This window comes from Phasianus colchicus, chromosome 23, assembly GCF_987193195.1.
Source record: "Phasianus colchicus chromosome 23, bPhaCol1.hap1.1, whole genome shotgun sequence".
Classification (NCBI taxonomy): Eukaryota; Metazoa; Chordata; class Aves; order Galliformes; family Phasianidae; genus Phasianus; species Phasianus colchicus.
In genome coordinates, this window is record NC_143458.1 from 4,760,350 (window position 1) to 4,777,513 (window position 17,164).

Sequence of the window (17,164 nt, forward strand, 5' to 3'; positions counted from 1 at the left end):
GTGGGTTGGAGGGGGGGGGGGCTGTTTCTAATATCGAGCCAAGATTTGTTCAGCACCAATTCTTGATATCGAAGCAAAGCATGTTTGACGGAACTAACTTGCATTTATTAGCAGTAAATACATAAGTGAGTATTTTATATGTTTAAAAAGGGGGGGGGGGAGGAAAAAAAAGAGAAGAAAGCAAAGGGACGAGCAGTCTCTGCAGCCGCTTCCTGCCAGCATCAGGGCTGGCTTGGCTTTGGGGTATCTCGTGGGGGTGGGGGTGGGGGTGGGCTATGGGGTGGGCAGCTCTCTCCTTTCCCCATCTCTCCTTGAATCACTTACAGAAAAAAAACAGGAGGAAAAACAACAACAAAAAAAAGAGAGATATTAAAAAAAAAAAAAAAAAAAAAAAAAAGAAGAAGAGATGTTTACAAAGCACACTTTCCACAGTACTGTTAACCCTCTGGATGCCAAACAGACACACGGAGCCGCTCCTCCCCTGGGCACCATGGGACCAAGGGGTGGCCGTGGGGACAGCATCATCCTGCGTCCCTCATGGATGTTTTTAATATCTCTATTGTTTTGTACACACAACCCTGCCACATCCATCTGCTGTACAGCACGTGTTCCTGATGGGAGCTTGCTTCTTGGGGGATATATTTGCTTCCTGGGCTCTTCTCAGTGGGAGAACAATGGGCAGAGATGCAGGGAAAGTGCCCAGCTCTGCCTGGAGGGGGTTTGGGCTCTGGTGCCAGAGGCAGTGTGCCCATTCCCTGCCCTCCTGGCTGCACTTAAGGCCAGACTTCTTTTATTCCCTACCTGCTGCATGGAGCAGCCCTGCCTCAGCTCTCCGTGGGGCCAGCAGAAGGCAGGCAGGGTGCTCCATCCCCAGAGGTGCCACGGGACCTTCTGTACTCTGCTCCCCTTGCGTTTCCCTTGTGTGAAGCCCTGTTGAAATCGATCCAGAAAAGCCTACATTTCTGTAGCTTCTTTGTGCCATCCTTGGGGCATTCAGAGATCACATTCGCCTGCCAGCTCCCTCAGAGCATCTCCTGCTCCCTCAGGCAGCGCAGACTTAACTCTGATAGGTTTATAGAGTCTCTGAAACCCTCTTAGACTTCCGTAGGTAGGTCTTAATTTCCACCTAACTCTACAGTATTCTCTCTTAAGGCAGGATTTTCTTTAGAATCCGACAGATCTCTGGTTGTGTGGGACAACTTTTCCTTTTTTTAAGAGTTCTTGCCTATTGATATCCAGACTGGACCATTCAACCTCGTCTCCATTTCTTGAATGTCAAGTATTACAGTGTATAACACACGTTAGGGTGCTCTTTGGTGCTGTTTCAATGGCAACCAGTGGAACTGACTTTTTAAAATCACAATAACAATAAAGAAAACTTTAGTACCGCTGGTTCCATAACCGTTTATCGTCGTGACTTTTTGGGTTTTTCTTCCTCTTTTTGTTGTATTTTATTTTTTTTTTTAACTAAGAGTAGCGACCCGCTGCTGAATCTCTGCAGTGTTGGTGACCGACTGGTGCAGTCCAACAGCAGCTGGGTTTGATTTGCTTCGTTTTATAATGGCACAGATGCACACAGCATAACTTAGCATTTGGTGTGAGCCCGAGCGGCAACTAGAGGGTTAATTTTTGAACTTCAGGTATGTTCTTCAAAAGCAGAAAATAATAATAATAATAAATAAAAAAAAATTAAAAAAAAAAAAAAAAAGAAACGAAACACTATTTTTTCAGTCAGCTTTTTTTTTTCTGTAAACGATTTAGAAATAAATCTGAGACATGATGGTGCTGTACCAAAGCCTTATACGAAACTTATTCCGCGCTCTGTATAATCTCTGTATCTGTATTGTTGCTCTCAGCCTCCGTTCTCGTGAAGGCCTCTGAAATGCCAGCAGCAGGGACCGGCCGTGGCCTCGCAGGTGCCATCTCACAACATAGGGTCCCCTATATGGACCTCAGTGGGGAGGGGAAGCCGCGATCCGTCCTCGCTCCCCCTTATGGAGCAGCAGTGGGGTCCCTCACCCCGCTCTCTCCTTTTGATTGGGTGCTAACCTGCCCTGGGCAGGGAAATGAGACCTCGGGAGCACCACGTGCTCCTCCTTGCTGTCCCCACCACTGCGCTGTGGGGTTTTACATCTTCCAGCTCAGCTCAGCCTACGAAGCACGGAGCTCTCAGAGCCATCCCACTGCTGGGCTCGGCCCTGAGCTGCGTCTGCTCCCATAGCTGTAAGCAATAAACCCGCTCTGCCAAGAAAACTTGCCCCCTCCGGCTCTTGGACTGTTGTTGGTTCTTAAGTAAATACTGCTAAGCCAACAAAGATTGGAAGAAAATAGAGTTTGAAGCCCTGCCTTACTGGAAGTAGCTGGTCGCTCGGTCTCTGCCTGCTGGGATTTTAAGGCCTGCTGGGTACTTAACGATTTATCAGTAACATTGCATGTTGATAGATTGACTTTGTTTTATTTTATTATTTCTTTCTTTTTGTTGTTGTTGTTGTTTGTTTCTTTTTCCAATGTACCCACTTAAGAAATTACGGCAGTGTTGCAATGTTACGTCCAACTAGCCATGCTGTAGGAGAATGATGGGTTTTGGAATCGATTAACTTGCTCCTCATGTAACATTACCCTGCTTCAGAAATGTTTTGTATTTTGATATAAATAAACATTTGCTAAAAAAAAAAAATAAATATTGCGGAGTCTTATTGATGACATTGATTTGGGTTGGGGCTCTGGGAAGGAATTTGGTGTTTGCAGGGAGAAGGGGGGGATGCTTTTCCTCTGGGGTTGGGGAGAATGCCCTCTCCCTGTTGCTCCTGGAACCTCTGGGTGCCGGAGCTCTGACCCAATAATGCTGGGAGTGCTGGTGGTGCTGCCCCCCAGCAGGGTGCCCAGGATGATTGTGTCCTTATGGATGGCATACATTGTGGCTCGGAAAGGCACTGGTGTGCATACAGCCACTGATGAAAACCCAGTGAGCAGGGGTTGGGGACAGGGCAGGCAATGGGGCAGTATTTGGGATGGGAACAGGAGCTCACAGGGTGCCTCTCTTCCAGGATGGCCCTGCTGTGGAGTTTGATGCATTTTCCATGGTCAGTTGTGTCTGTGCAAGGTGAAGACGAGGCAGGCAAATGGCCACGATGGTCCATGGGATCGTGTTCTTTAAATCCAGTTCTACTCCCTTTGCAGGGTGAAGAGCAGGTCTCCTGGTTGTTCAGGAGGATGCTGGAAACGTGGACGGGGCTGTGGGGAGGGCAGAGGGCAGAACCCCAGGCAGAGCCTCAGGCAGATCAGCAAGCAGAGCTTCAGGCACAGCGCACAGCAGCTCCTCCAGCCTCCCCACATCTCAGCAGTCCAAGCTCCCAGGTTGGCATCCACAGCTGCATCCCATCTGAGCCCCTCTCTGAGATATAGGGCATCCTGGGGGCTGCTGCAATCCCAACATGCCCCCAGGTTGAGAACCTTCAGCCACCTGGTGCCCATAGGGTGAACAGGTCACTTCAATCCCCCACCAGGGTCACCCCATCCCCAGCCCAGACCCGTGGCCGTGGATCATTTGTTCCCTCCTGGCTTTCTGCAGGATGATGCCAACGTGGAGGCACCAACATCCGAGCAGGTGGTCCTGAAGGACAGAGTCCACATCTTCACATGGAGGTAAATCCCTGCTGGGGCACAGGGCTGGGTGCTGGGGCAGCAGTGCCCGTGGCAGCACCTGAGGGATCCCACCTGATTCTTGCAGCAAGGCCTGTTGTGTGCATCACATCTCGAGCATGCTGGAGAACGAGGAGACAGAGAACAGGCTGGAGCAAACAGAAAACGAGTGAGCTCCACTTGGCACAGCTTCTGGGGGGTTCCCCTTGCCCAGAGACCCCCACGTATGTAGCTTAGCAGGGGAGAGACCCACTCCCATTTTCCCTGCTCCCGAAGTCCCTTTATCAGTCAAGAATTAAGGAGATGAGGGCACCAAACCCAAACTCCCTGCAAGGAGAAAGGGCTGCTTGATCCCAGCAGGTGCAGCAGGTGGGGTCCTGCTCCTCTGCCCCATAACCTCTGCTTGCTGCAGCATGCCCCAGCAGCTGCTCCAGGACATGCCGGACCAAACGATGGATGCAGCGGATGCTGCAGCAAGAGCCATGACGCACATCATGACAGACACTAACATCCAGTTCAACTTCCCCAGCAAGAAGTAGGAGGTAGGAGAGCCCCTTCCCCATCACTCACATCTCCCTCCTCTCCCCAGGCAGTCCCCATCAGGACCACCCTGCCCCATCTGCCTTTCCCTCACCTCTGCCCCACAGGTCTCTGTTCTCCTCCCCTTTCCCAGCTGTGTCTGAAGCTGTTTCCACCTCTCCAGAACCGATCTGCCCCAGGAAATAAAAGGTTTCATGCACCAGCGGGGTGATGTGTGCTGTGTCCAGATGCCACATCCGTGCCCCTAATCTATGATATCCCCTCCGTGTGTCCCCCAGCCCACGTTGGGATCACAGAAATGTCCTGGAACGATCACACAGGTGTCCTGGCAGGGTGTTGCCCCAGGCAGCAGGCAGGGCGATGGGCAGCCTGTTGTCAAGGCAGTCCCCATAGCATTTTTATCAGCATTACCATCCAATATTCCCCAGCTGGTTTGTCTTTGCTTTCCATTTATCAATATTACCAGCTGATCCTCCGGTCCCCCTCTGCGGGTTTATTAATATTGCCCTCTGATCTGCGGGTAGCAGCCGCACTTTATATTCCAGCCCCATCCCCGGCTCCTCCAAGCCCCGACACCATGTTTAATTAGATTTTCATCTTGGCTCAGGCAAACACAAATTGAGCTCCTGGTATCTCTCTCCCGCGCACAGCCGGTGCCTGGCCGAGGCAGATGCTGTCCTCCTCTGCATTAATATTCTGGCGTCATCCAAGGCTGGCGTACAGCTCAGGGTGATGCTGTCCTGGGGGAATCATCAGTAAGAAGGTGTTGGTTTTTGTCCCCTCCCCGTTCCGTGCAGCATTCCCCAAATGTTGAGGGATGGTCTCTTCCCCACAGCAGAAATCAGAAACTGAGATTGCAGCAGGTGAAGCTCTGAACCCACCCTCACGTTGCACTGCCCCTTCCTGATGCTCTCTGCTCATTGATGCTCTCTGCTCACTTCTTCAGGGCTTGGTTTTGGGGCTGCTCTCTGTGTGGGATGGAAGGGGTTCTTGGGGCTCCCCCTGGCCTGCATTTCCAGATCAGAGGGACAGAAAACGGCTTTGGCGGAGTCTGTTGTTTCCTGCAGGCACGGGGAGAAGCGAGGATTGTTCTCCAGCAATCTCAAATCTTTTGCCAATTTGGAAGATTAAACATTTCCTCTGCATCTTGCAGATGTGCTGATGCTGTGACTCCCAGCCCCGCTGTCCAGGAGGCTCTTGATTAGTTTGGTTTTGAATTTTTTCCACTTGGATTTGCCCTTCTGGCACAGCCTTACCTTCCCCTTGCTTTCCCCAGGGATGCGAACAGAGGGATGCTCCCATGAAGGGATGAATGTGCCCACAAGAAGAGGGGCTGGACCTCCCCACCCTCCCCCCCAGCTCCCAGCCCTTCCCATAGCAGTGCTGCTGGTGTTCAGGCTCTGCTCCCCCAGGCTCTGTTCCTTCTCCTCTCTGAGCACTGCCCAGGGAGTGCATTTGCCTGAGTCAATAGAAACTTAATGTAGGTGATCTGTGTGCCTGCAGCTCAGAGCAACGCCTCACAGGGGACCAAAACTCCCTTTTTCCCCCAAACTCTGCTCTCTGTGCAGGCCAGGTTTGCTTTTCACCACGCTCGGCTCTTTAGCTAAGCAGCCTGCACTCAAACTTTAAATTGACTTTTCTTAGCTAAGCCTTGTGAGGCTTTCTGGAGTCGCGCTGTCTATTCTTTGGGGCTTTTAGATGCCTTTAGTGGCTTAAGATGCAACTAAGTTCCCCCTAATCTCTCATCAAAGCATGTCAGTTTTTCTGCCCTTCTGCTGCATAGGGCTCTTAGCCCCACGCTCTCCTTCTCTGTTGTGTTTATCTCAAAGATTGGAAGGAAATGCCTCCAAAATCCTCCTCTTAAAAGCCCAGATTCACAGATGGGAGCTGCGTTTTGCTGTGCTGATGTGATGGGGGCTCAGCACTGCTCCCCATCCCCGTGTGCTCCCAATGAGGCACTAGAGGGGCAGCCCAGTCCCAACCTGATGGGAGCTGCTCCATTTGCATGTTATCAGAGAGCCCATGAATTATGCAGCTGCCATGGCAAGGCCGGAGAAATCAGCTGCAACATGCACGAGCTAAAATGTGTATTTATCTTTGTGTCTCATTGATTTATTTTCCACTCCTGTTTTTCAAGCTCAGGCAGCTGCAGCGGGGATGGGAAAACAAGGCAGGCATATGGGAGGTGTCTGGAGGCAGACAGGCTGCCCTGCTAACAGCCTTCCCGTTGGGGTTCTCCACCTCCAAGCTGAAGCCACAAAGCTCAGCGCTGCCATGGGGAGAGCAGCAGCTTCTGAGCAGCTCTGGGATGCTGCAGAGAAGAGAGGGATGGTGGCTGCTGGGAAGCAGGGCCTTCCCTAGGCTGGGATGTTTGGGGAGCTGAGCTCACTCTGTGGTTCTGTGTGTAACAGCTCTGTTTGAGAGCGCTATGCGCACGATGTGCGGTTTGGTTTTGGGGTGCCGGGGTGAACCTTGCTTTGTCTTCACCCCAGTTTTGAACTGACAGCAGAAGCAGAGCAGGGCTGTGCTGTTTGGAGTAAGCAGAGCTCCTCCATGGGCAGTGCTGCGTGCTGCTGAGCTCAAGGCTGTAGGACACATCAGTCCCATCCCAGCCGAAGCGCAGCCATCCATTACCACATTTTCTCTGTTGTCTCTTTGTCCGTCCATCCATCCTTTCCATTCATTAACTCCACCATCTGCTCCTCCGTTTCTCCGTTCTCCCCACCAGTACATCCCCCCTGTGCCTTCCCCCTCCTTTTCCACTGGGAAGGACCTCAGCCCAGATTCCCACCTATGACCCCATTTTGAGCTTGACATTCGGGTCTCCACCTTGAAGGAAAGCTCACAAACCTTTGGGGGCTTTGTTTCTTATTGTGATGGCTACAAAACCCTCAGGAGCCCAAGGAAGGGATGGAATCTGTGATGATGCTCCTCCTGCATCCCACCCCATCCTCCCAGCTCAGCCCCTCTCCCTTGGCAGCAGAGGTTAGCCCGGATCACACAGCCAGCCGGATACCCAGATTCCTGCCTCCCTGGGGCTAATTATGGAACAACATTAGATAAAAGTCAACATATGTTGTAAAAGGCACTATGTATCACTGCCTGACAGTTCTTAACAATGTGCTCATGTAACAGCTGTCAGGCTGAAACGCTTGAAAATGAGTAACATGTTGATTTATGTATATCAGATCTGCCCTTACGTTCACCGGCAGCGCCACGTGGAGCCTCGGTGCTGCTGGCTGTGTGCTGGGGATGGGGATGCAATGTTTCCCCGTGCTGTGTCCCTTCATGAAACCCCATCCCCATCCAGTTGAATGGGACCGGAGTTCGTCTCCATGCCAACTGCAGTAACGCATCTCAAACGCAACCCAGAAGTGCATGAGGTCTCTCTCTCCTTTCCCCTGCCCCATTTCAGAGCTCTTGGTGCTCTCTGCCTCCATCTGACCAAGCACTGGGCTGTTTCGAAGCCTTGGGGTGAGTGGGAGCACCAGACTGCTGCCAGCAGAAGTATTCAGACGTGGGGGGCACAAATGGCTGGGGGCACAAATGGCTGGGGGTAAAAAAAGCTGCACACCCCAATGCTTTTCTCCAGCTCTGCTGTCCTCTCCAATTTGGACTCAGTGTCATTCCCATTGCAGCAAAGAGTAGAGAAACCCCACTCCGGCTCCTGGCGGAGACTCATTAACAGTTCACACTAATTAGCTTTGATGGGCAATAGGGTGAGAGGTTTCCCAGTGCCACCCTCAGGGGTGCTGTCAGGTGTGGCTGTGGGCACAGGGGGCACCGACCTGACCCCTTCCTGCTGCTGTTGCGGCGCTTCATTTCGTGCCGAGCCAAAACAAGTGGGATTTTTGGCCAACACTCCTTCACAGAGGGCTGAGTTTGTGGTGAGAGCTGAGTTGTGGGGCCGTGGGCAGTGCAGTGTGAGCTGTGTGCCTCAAGCAGCCCCAGCTGCGTGCTGGTGAAGAAGGCAGCAGGTCCCAAGTTAATCCGAGGTGGTGGTGAATTTTCAGCTCTCCTTAATGTCAGGAGGCATCACTGCTTTGCTTTGCTTTCCTAGCAGGATTTGCATCACCCTCATCGCCTCTAATTTATTCCAGCTCGCATGTTTTTCCTCTGTGTGCTTGCTGGTTTTCCAGCCTTTTTGTGGGGCTGTTTTGCTGTCTTTTATTTTTTTGGCCAACATGAATAAAGATACGAGCTACATTTGCTCTGGCTTTTCTTTCCTTTTTTTTTTTTTTTTTTTTTTGGGTGCCGGGGCCTCATAACCTGTAACAAGGCTGCTAAGTTTTGCATGCTGCAGGGTAACGTGTAAATCTCCGGGAAATTGCTCATTTCATTGAGATTTGAGGATATAATGAAACCAGTTATGTCATTTCATAAAAAGTAATATGGAAAGGTCAATGTTGTTCCTCAACTATCAGCCCGCGCTTTTAATCTGCAAAACAATAATGGAAATCTCCATTTATGGAGCTGTGAGTGGGTTGGTCTGAGCCTTCACAAAACCTCACATAAGACAAAATAAACGAAGGCTCTACTGCAATTTGTTCTTTATAGACTGATATTTACCAGCCTAGCAACTACTGTACTTTCTAAGTGAATATATTTCATTTTTCTAATACATATTCATTATTTACAAACTTGTTTCTACTCCCAGACTTTTGCTGCTTTGTTTGATTTCTCTTGGGGATCCTTTTAGGATACAGATTTCATCTAAAATATAATTTTATATATATGTATTTTGGCTGTACAATTATCTCGTTCGATTGTGTTTAGTTCTAAATATAACTTTTAAACTCCCTACACGACAAAAGCCTGTTTAGTGAGGGTTTTTTTTTTTTGTGTGTGTGTGTGTGTATCTATAATGGAGCTTCCATTAACCACAGCATTTGGTACGTGGGTTGGGGCCTCCATTGACCACAACAGTTGGCACATGGGTTGGGAATTCCATTGACCACAGTGGTTGGCACATGGGTTGGGAACTCCATTGACTACAATAGTTGGCACATGGGTTGGGAACTCCAAGTTGAATGAGTTGAGACTTCCATTGACCACAATGGTTGGCACATTGGTTGGGACCTCCATTGGCCACAACAGTTGGCACATGGCTTGGAAACTCCAAGTTGGAATGTGTTGGGAATTCCATTGACCACAATGGTTGGCACATGGGTTGGGACCTCCATTGGCCACAACAGTTGGCACATGAGTTGGGAATTCCATTGGCTACAGTGGTTGGCACATGGGTTGGGACCTCCATTGACTACAACAGTTGGCACATGGATTGGGAACTTCACTGACTGCTGTAGTTGGCACATGGGTTGGGAACTCCAAGTTGAATGAGTTGAGACTTCCATTGACCACAATGGTTGGCACATGGGTTGGGACCTCCATTGGCTACAACAGTTGGCACGTGGGGTGGGAACTCCAAGTTGGAATGAGTTGAGACTTCCATTGACCACAATGGTTGGCACATGGGTTGGGACCTCCATTGACTGCAGTGGTTGGCACATGGGTTGGGACTTGCATTGACCACAGTGGTTGGCACATTCTTTGGGACCTCCATTGACTACAACAGTTGGCACATGGGTTGGGAACTCCAAGTTGGAATGCGTTGGGACCTCCATTGACCACAACAGTTGGCACATGGGTTGGGAGCTCCATTGACCACAGTGGTTGACACTTGGGTTGGGATCTCCATTGACTACAATAGTTGGCACATGGGTTGGGACCTCCATTGACCACAGCGGTTGGCACATGGGTTGGGAATTCCATTGACTACAATAGTTGGCACATGGGTTGGGAACTCCAAGTTGGAATGTGTTGGGACCTCCACTGACCACAGTGGTTGGCACATTGGCTGGGACTTCCATGGAGGTGCTGCCGAGCTCATAGCCCCCTGGTCAGCCAGAGGGACCCAGTGGGGAAAAACAACAATTTGAGCTGGTGAACACTGGAGGAGCACAGTGCTTTGTTTTCCACTGTTCATAAACCATGGGAAAAGCAAACACATGCTAATGGGCATTAGACACCGAGCAATTCATCGGGGCCAGGCAGAAAGCCCTATAGCATTTGTAATGCAAATCGCCCCGTCATGCCTTAATCATTACCGCTGGGAGACAATTAGGGTTAAAATATAGATTTCTCAACAACAAGGGCAAACAATAAAGAAATAATAAGAAGAAAGGCTTGATATGATTCATTTATATCAGCCTGTTGCTTTGAGGATTAGGTTAACTGTTAGGGGCTCGAGCTGCGAGCTCCTGCTTGAAAAACATATTCAGTCCAGTATTAATGGCCCTCTCTGGGGACTGTTTGTAGGAGAAGAGTGGGGTTCAGGGGGGGTCCAGCACCCCACGGGTTTGGGTTTGGTGTTTCTGCAGAAATCTGCTCTCTCCTGAGCCCTGGAGTGAAATGGCTTAGAACCATGGAAATGAATCAGCTCTTCTGGAGTCCGATCGAAAGTGCAAACTGAAGGATGGAGGAGGTGAGGAGCAAATGGCCATTTTTGCATTTTTATCATCTTGTGAGTTTTATTGCCAAGGTAAGCTTAATAACATGGACAAGAGCCCTGCTCAGCACTGCCCTGCGGTTATTTGGGCAGTTTTTCCACCTGGGTCCCACTGACTCCCTGAAATGCCATGAAATACAACATCTATGTGTTATCCACAATTTTATTTTCTTGAAGAGAGAGAAATAAAGATGACTAATGGAACCAAGGAGCTGATTTCACATCTGGCCATAATTCCTAATCATGTCCCCCACCTGGCAGCCCAGCATCAGCACCAGCACCCAGGGCTGAGCCCCATCAGCTTCAGCCTCTCACCACTTTTCCCTCTCTCTTTTCTTAGCTGAAGTGCAAAGTGGGGAAAGCCAGGAGCACCGTGCTGTGCTCTGCAATCCCTGGACTTTGCAGTGTCCCTATGCATGAACACCTGGGTGTGTTCAAGGCCAGGTTGGATGGGGCCCTGGGCAGCCTGGTCTAGTATTAAAGGAGGAGGCTGGTGGCCCTGCATGTGGCAGGGGGTTGGAGATTCACGATCCTTCAGGTCCCTTCCAACTCAGGCCATTCTGTGATTCTGCATGGCCACCACCTGGGTGACACTTACTGAGATTTCATTTAAGGCTCTCCCCGTGGAGATAAACACCATCAGTGCTTTGATCTTTAATTAGGCACTTAATTAGCCTCGGTGGCTACATACTGCATCGTGAGCAAGGCGACAGGACGTGGGATGCTGCTGCTTTTGTGGGTGCAATAAGGGACAAAGTCCATGCAGGTAGCTGAGCCTCGACCTCCAACCATCAGCCCCAACCTTGCACGGCCGGTGCTGGGAAGGGCTGCGGCACCCAGTGCAGGGAAACGTCCCCAAATTTCCCCGTTCTAAGAGGAGCCTGCGGGCATCACAAAGCCCCGTTAGTGGGACACCCCGTTCTCTCGTTGCCCACGAGGCGCAGGGCTGCGCTTTGCCCAGCTGAGGGTGCTCTAAGCCCACAATCCCCACCTGCCTTTTGCCTTGGTGCCCCCCCAGCCCCCCTCCCAACCAGGACAGTTCCCTCCTCCCGCCCCCCCAGCACCCCCACTTATCGCTGCGGGCTGCCCCACACCTTTTGCTAGCAGGCATTAGGGACAAAAAGCACTTTGAGGAGTGTTCGAGTTTTCCTGCTGCTGCCACCCCCTCAGCTGGGGGATTTGGGGGGATATTTTGTGCTTTTAGGTTGTACCCATCCGAGCACTGTGGGGGATGCAGCACTGCTGCTGGAGGAGGAACGTGAGTGCTTTTGTTAAGGAAAAAAAAAAAAAAAAAGAAGAGAGAAACTGGAGGATCAACACAACAAAGTTGACTAAACCAAATATTTCCATCCCTGTAGGAGGGAGCAGGGCTGACTGGAATGCTAAACTCACCTCTATTTGCATCTTTTTAAATAGGAGCCGATAAAAGCAAATACTCCACCACCAATAATTATAATATTTTAATTGCATTTCTTCAGGGCTTTTGTTTTTCTTTTTTTCTTTTTTTTTTTTTTTCCTCTGCGTGTGTGTGAGAGAGACAAAGGCAGTGCTGCAAACTGGAGAAAATACCATTCCTGGTGTTGCAAGCTGAGATCGGAGCTGCACTGAGCATCCTTATGGGCAGGGCCAGTGCTGGTTGGGTGCAGTGCTTGGAGAAAAAGGTGCACAATGCTCTGCTTCTTCCCTATGCCTTTTTTTTCCTTAATGCATCCTCCACTCACCAGCAAATGGTGCTGGGAGTGCCCTGCAGGTGGGCAGCATGGGTGCAGCTGGGCAGGGTGATTGGCAGTGCTGGGTCCCAGCAGCTCCTTGGCTGCACAGGGGAGCTTGGAGGCATGGAGGAGGACTGGGGTAGGTTGTGATTTTTGTTGCTGTTGTTGTTTTCTTGCATTTTGTCCTTTTAACCGTGATAGAAAGTGGTATTTTGCCAAGCAACTTGCTGTTCAACAGCTTGGTGCACAGGAGGGCTGGGAGAAGTAGTTTGGGGGTTAGGATGGGGCAGAGGTTTGGGGCACTCCAGCAGCACACGCAGTGATGGGACCAGCCCTGCTCCCCCAGCCTTCACTCCTGCAGCTTCTTCCCTTTCTTCGAGCTCATCCCAGCTCCTCTCCATGCCCTTCCCTACACTTTGAGCCTGCTGCTGGCCCTTGAGCTTTGGAGGTGTCGATGGGATCCCTCGTGCCAACAAACCCACAGCCCCATCCTGCTGCCACCCCTCCCATTTTGCTGGCATGCACGCACGGAGCTGCACGTGCCATAAGATATTTGCAGGGTCAGGGACTAATAATTTAAACTGCTGAGCAAAATAAATAAGTGTAAAGCAAAACCAAACGCAGAGCGCCACGGGAGCAGGCAATATTGTTTGCTTTTCAAATAGACACACAAAAAATACAAACAGTAGCGGAAGGATACAGAGATTAAAAGTTTTATAAAAACAAAATAGCAGAAATCCCACCAGGAAGCGGTGTTTCCATTCTGTGTGTGCATAAGATTAGCAACACTTTGCTGCCTGCTGCAAAGTCCCTCTCTTCTTCCCCGTGGAAAACTTTGACAAAATGATTCTTTATTGGTGGAGGGGAAAAAGAGAAAAAAAAAAAAACACAAAAAAAACAAAAGATTGAGATTTCCTATGGAAAATATTGACTTTTTAAATTGGAATATGCCCCAGCTTTGGCCTGGAAGGCAGCCAGGAAATGATCCTTTTTGGCTGTTCTGAATCAAAAATTGGAAATTCGAAAGGAAACGAGACGCTTTCCCTGCAAATCTTGATGTTGTCATAAAGCCAATATCCATCGGGCAGCTGAGCAGGAGAGAGATCTCCTGGCTCTGACAGCGGCCAAGGAGCAGAGCACTGCTAGAGCTGTGTGCTGTGGCTTTGCTGCTCCATCTCCCCTCTGTGCATTTGGGGAGGGGGCTGCAGGGGCAGACGTGCAGGAAGGGAGCGGAGAGCTTTGCTTTAGCAGCACGGAGGAACCAGCAGTGCCTCTCACATGTACCTGAACCTGCAGATCCTCCTTCCTTTAGGCTGTGCATCATCAGGCAGCACCCAGCATCCTCCACAGCGGTGCTCCGTGTGCCAGCAGGTGCCAAAATGCTGAGATGGGTGGTTCGGCTGGGAGAAAGCTTCAGATGAGTTATTTCTCAGCTGACATTAAGCCTCTTTCTGCTGCAACAGGTTGTAATTTGACCAACCCGAAGCCTGGTCTAGTATTAAATGTGCAGGTTGGTGGCCCTGCCTATGCAGGGGGGTTGGAGATTTGTGATCCTTGAGGTCCCTCCCAACCCTGGCTGTTCTGTGCTTTGAGGTAAGAAGAACCAGAGGCTGAACCCCCATCATCCCCAGCACTGGGAGGTGGCTCTCCATGGCACGTGGTCCCACCACAAATGCAGGGGCTGTGAGGAATAGGGCAGCTTTGACAGCAGATCCCATCGCCCCCCACAGCCACGTGCTGCTCGTGGTGGCTGTGAGGAGCCCACCCTGCTGCAGAAGGCTGGAGCAGGCATTTGAATAATGAATTCTGTTTAAGACTGAAAGCTCGGAGATCCATCTGTAACAAGACTCGAAATAATTACAGCTGATGATTGCCTGGTACCTCAGCCAGAAAAAACAGAACAGATTTTGGCCGCCAGCAATTACAAGCAGCACCCGCCTGAGCACAGAGAGAACTTTCTGAGCGAATTCATGAATACATTTGAGCAGATCAGGAGCGATGGGGATGGAACTTTGGGATGGAGGTGGGACTGTAGGGACATGGTGGCCCTGCTCGTATGGCTCTGGGACCTTTGGGGCACACGTCCCATCCCTGTGTGCTGCCTACAGTGTGATTTGGGGTAGGGAATAGCAGGGTATCAGTCTCTGCCCTTAGCCAAGCTCGCACAGACCTGTGCCTTTCTGCCTTTTGTGCTACAAATGGGGAGGAGAAATGCTGGCAAACATGGGGAAAAGGTGTATTATTTGCTCATCTCCATATTAAATAAATGGCACCATCTCCTTGCAGCAATTCCCATCTTCTTCACTGTCCCTGGAGGTGTAGCAGAGCCATGGGGATATGGCACTGAGGGATGTGGGCAGTGGGCACAGTGGGGTTGGCCTTGGGGACCTCAGAGGTCTTTGCCAACCTGGATGATTCTGCAATTTCTGCTGCCCAAGGGGTGCTGGTGGCTGCGTGCCACTCATTTAACTCCATCCGTCCTAAGTGTGGTCAGTAGAGGGTTACTGTTTACAGACCCCATCTGCCAACCATTTGCCTCCTGCTCCTTTATTTTGCTTTGCAGCTCCAGGAGCATGGGCTGAGCACAGGGGAGGGTTTCTGTGCCCCATGGCAGTGCCTTTTGGTGGCTGGGGAGAGTCTGTGCGCTGCCTCCAGCAGCACCGCGCATCTCCTGCACTCAGATTCGCCTCCTGTATAATAGCAATAATTTGTCAAATAGTGAATAATATGCTTTCCTTCTTCCGTGTCTCTTCCACGTATCATTTCAACAAGCTGAAAATTGTCAAATTAGACTATTTTCCTTGACTGTTCCATTTAGGAGAGGGGGGAGCTGAAGGCTTTGATAATTGCGCTGCGCGCTCCGCGTCTGTCTTGTCAAATAAGCAGCAAGAGAAAATGTTATTGCCCAGGCTTTGAGGAATGCCCTTGATGCTGAAGCCCAGCCTTTCCCTCCTGAGGTTAGATGCTGATGGTTGTAGCATTGTTTTCTTTGCCTCCTCAAGCGTGACTGCCTGCGCCTGGCTGAGATTGACATGGGCAAACCTTGGCCGCCAGCTTCGAGAGCCGCTCAGGGGCTGTAAGTACATGGCACTATCACTTCTTCCCATGCACCAAAAATTGCCTGTGCTTTGAATTGTCCCAGCGTAATGCATCTATATTCATCATCGCTCCCTTATCTTGTTTGGCTCCAATCTACAAGGATCTGCTTGGTTCTCCTCTGCACCTTAAATTCTCTTTTATCTCTCTTCGTGACACCGCCGAGCTGCAAACAGCTGGAGCGCCGTTCTGCCTGCAGCTGGATGAAAAGCAAACCTTTGGCCCCTGGTTTTTGCACCAAGCATGGGACCGTTGCCATTGCACAGGTGAGGTGGTCCGTGGTGACTGAGCACCTCGGCTTTGCTCACAGCCGTATGCAAAAGCACTTCATCTCATGCCAAAGCAGCCTGCCAGCCATGAACCAGATGCACGGGGAGGTCTTGCTGTTCCATCCTTAAGTTCTGTGCTCATCTTACACTGCAGGTGGGTTTTTGCAGGTAGGTATTAAGTTGAGAGGCTATCTTCTTCAGTAATCTAAGTTACTTCCCCTACTTTTCTCTTTATTGTTGGAGTTTGTTAAGTAAAACAGGACTCACAGAATGACTCTGGATGCCCTGGCCACAGTGCCAGCAGCCTGCCTCTCCATCGCCCTGCTCCGGGACACACTGGGACGTGCTGGCTCTATATGAAAGTGCCATCCCAAGCTGATCATCTCCATGAGCTCACCACGAACCCCCACTGACAGCACAGCCTGCAAGGGATCACCAAACAGGGACCCACATACAGGGAACAGCTGGTTAATCAGTTCAAGTGGCTGGGAACCAGTTTACCGTGCATTAAGTATCCTTTGATTCAGTTTAATTGGGACATCGCAGAGACCCCGACGTCCAGTAATAAGGACAGTGGGAAGCTGATCAGACAGCTCGTTAACACTCAATTAATGTCGCTCAGTGCAGCACAGCAGTAACTTTTAAAAAATGTATGTGTGCAGCCGAGGTGGAATTAAATGGTGATGGCAATTTCCAGAGTGCACGATGTGAGATCTGCGCGCGGCGCGGTGTTAACTTTGTGTGTGTGTGCAATTGAAGTGGAATTAAAAGTTGAAGTGCAATTTTTTAGGTGAATGCAGTCACTTTACACAGCACAGAATTAGTTCATTTCTAATTTATAGGTGCAATTAAAGTGCACTAAGAATAAAATTCATAAATCTTTAGCTAACTGACCGTGATTTTTCTGAAAACTCTTTTTGTTCCTTCTGATGCAGGCGATGTGGGCACCCAGTGTGCCTGGAATAATAATGGTTTGCTCTTCCCCTTCATGCTCTTCCCTGTCAGTCTTCGTGGACTTTATTAATCTCATGGAGATGTGATGGCTGTGTGCTGGCATGCAGCTTTTCTCTCTCTTGGTCGCTTTCCCATCATCTCCTCCTTGGCACAGAGGGGCTGGAGGGGGGATTCCTACCTCTTCGTCTCCTTAATGAGCTTTGAGTCTGCTGATGAGCCTGCTGGCAAGGCTGGCCCTGCAGAGAACCTCCCTCCAAAGGGACATGGCCAAGGGATGCCACTTGTCCCTGTCATAGCCACTGTGTGCAGCTCCATCCAAATGTGCATCTTTGCCAACTGCCATTCATTTAAGGGCCTGATTTCCCTTCCCTTCCCTTCCCTTCCCTTCCCTTCCCTTCCCTTCCCTTCCCTTCCCTTCCCTTCCCTTCCCTTCCCTTCCCTTC

The 17,164-nt window shown here is 50.3% G+C and overlaps 1 protein-coding gene and 1 long non-coding RNA gene across 3 annotated transcripts; both read left to right on the forward strand.

Annotated features, from left to right (window-relative positions):
* Positions 1-2,827: 2,827 nt before the first annotated feature.
* Positions 2,828-4,381, forward strand: LOC116232981 (uncharacterized). 2 transcript variants are annotated; one of them, XM_031599628.2, is made up of 7 exons: positions 2,828-2,965; positions 3,048-3,083; positions 3,181-3,357; positions 3,572-3,645; positions 3,731-3,811; positions 4,055-4,184; positions 4,290-4,381. In XM_031599628.2, exons 1-6 carry the CDS (start codon positions 2,843-2,845, stop codon positions 4,179-4,181), a joined length of 618 nt encoding a protein of 205 aa, XP_031455488.2. In that variant the 5' UTR covers positions 2,828-2,842; the 3' UTR covers positions 4,182-4,184; positions 4,290-4,381. The 2 variants fall into 2 exon arrangements, with proteins under 2 accessions (XP_031455488.2, XP_031455489.2); XM_031599629.2 differs by lacking the exon at positions 3,048-3,083.
* A 10,914-nt stretch (positions 4,382-15,295) lies between these two features.
* Positions 15,296-16,537, forward strand: LOC149915193 (uncharacterized). Its single transcript, XR_016459602.1, has 3 exons — positions 15,296-15,478; positions 15,602-15,921; positions 16,011-16,537. It is a non-coding gene; the product is annotated as an uncharacterized LOC149915193 (long non-coding RNA).
* The last annotated feature ends 627 nt before the right edge of the window (positions 16,538-17,164 follow it).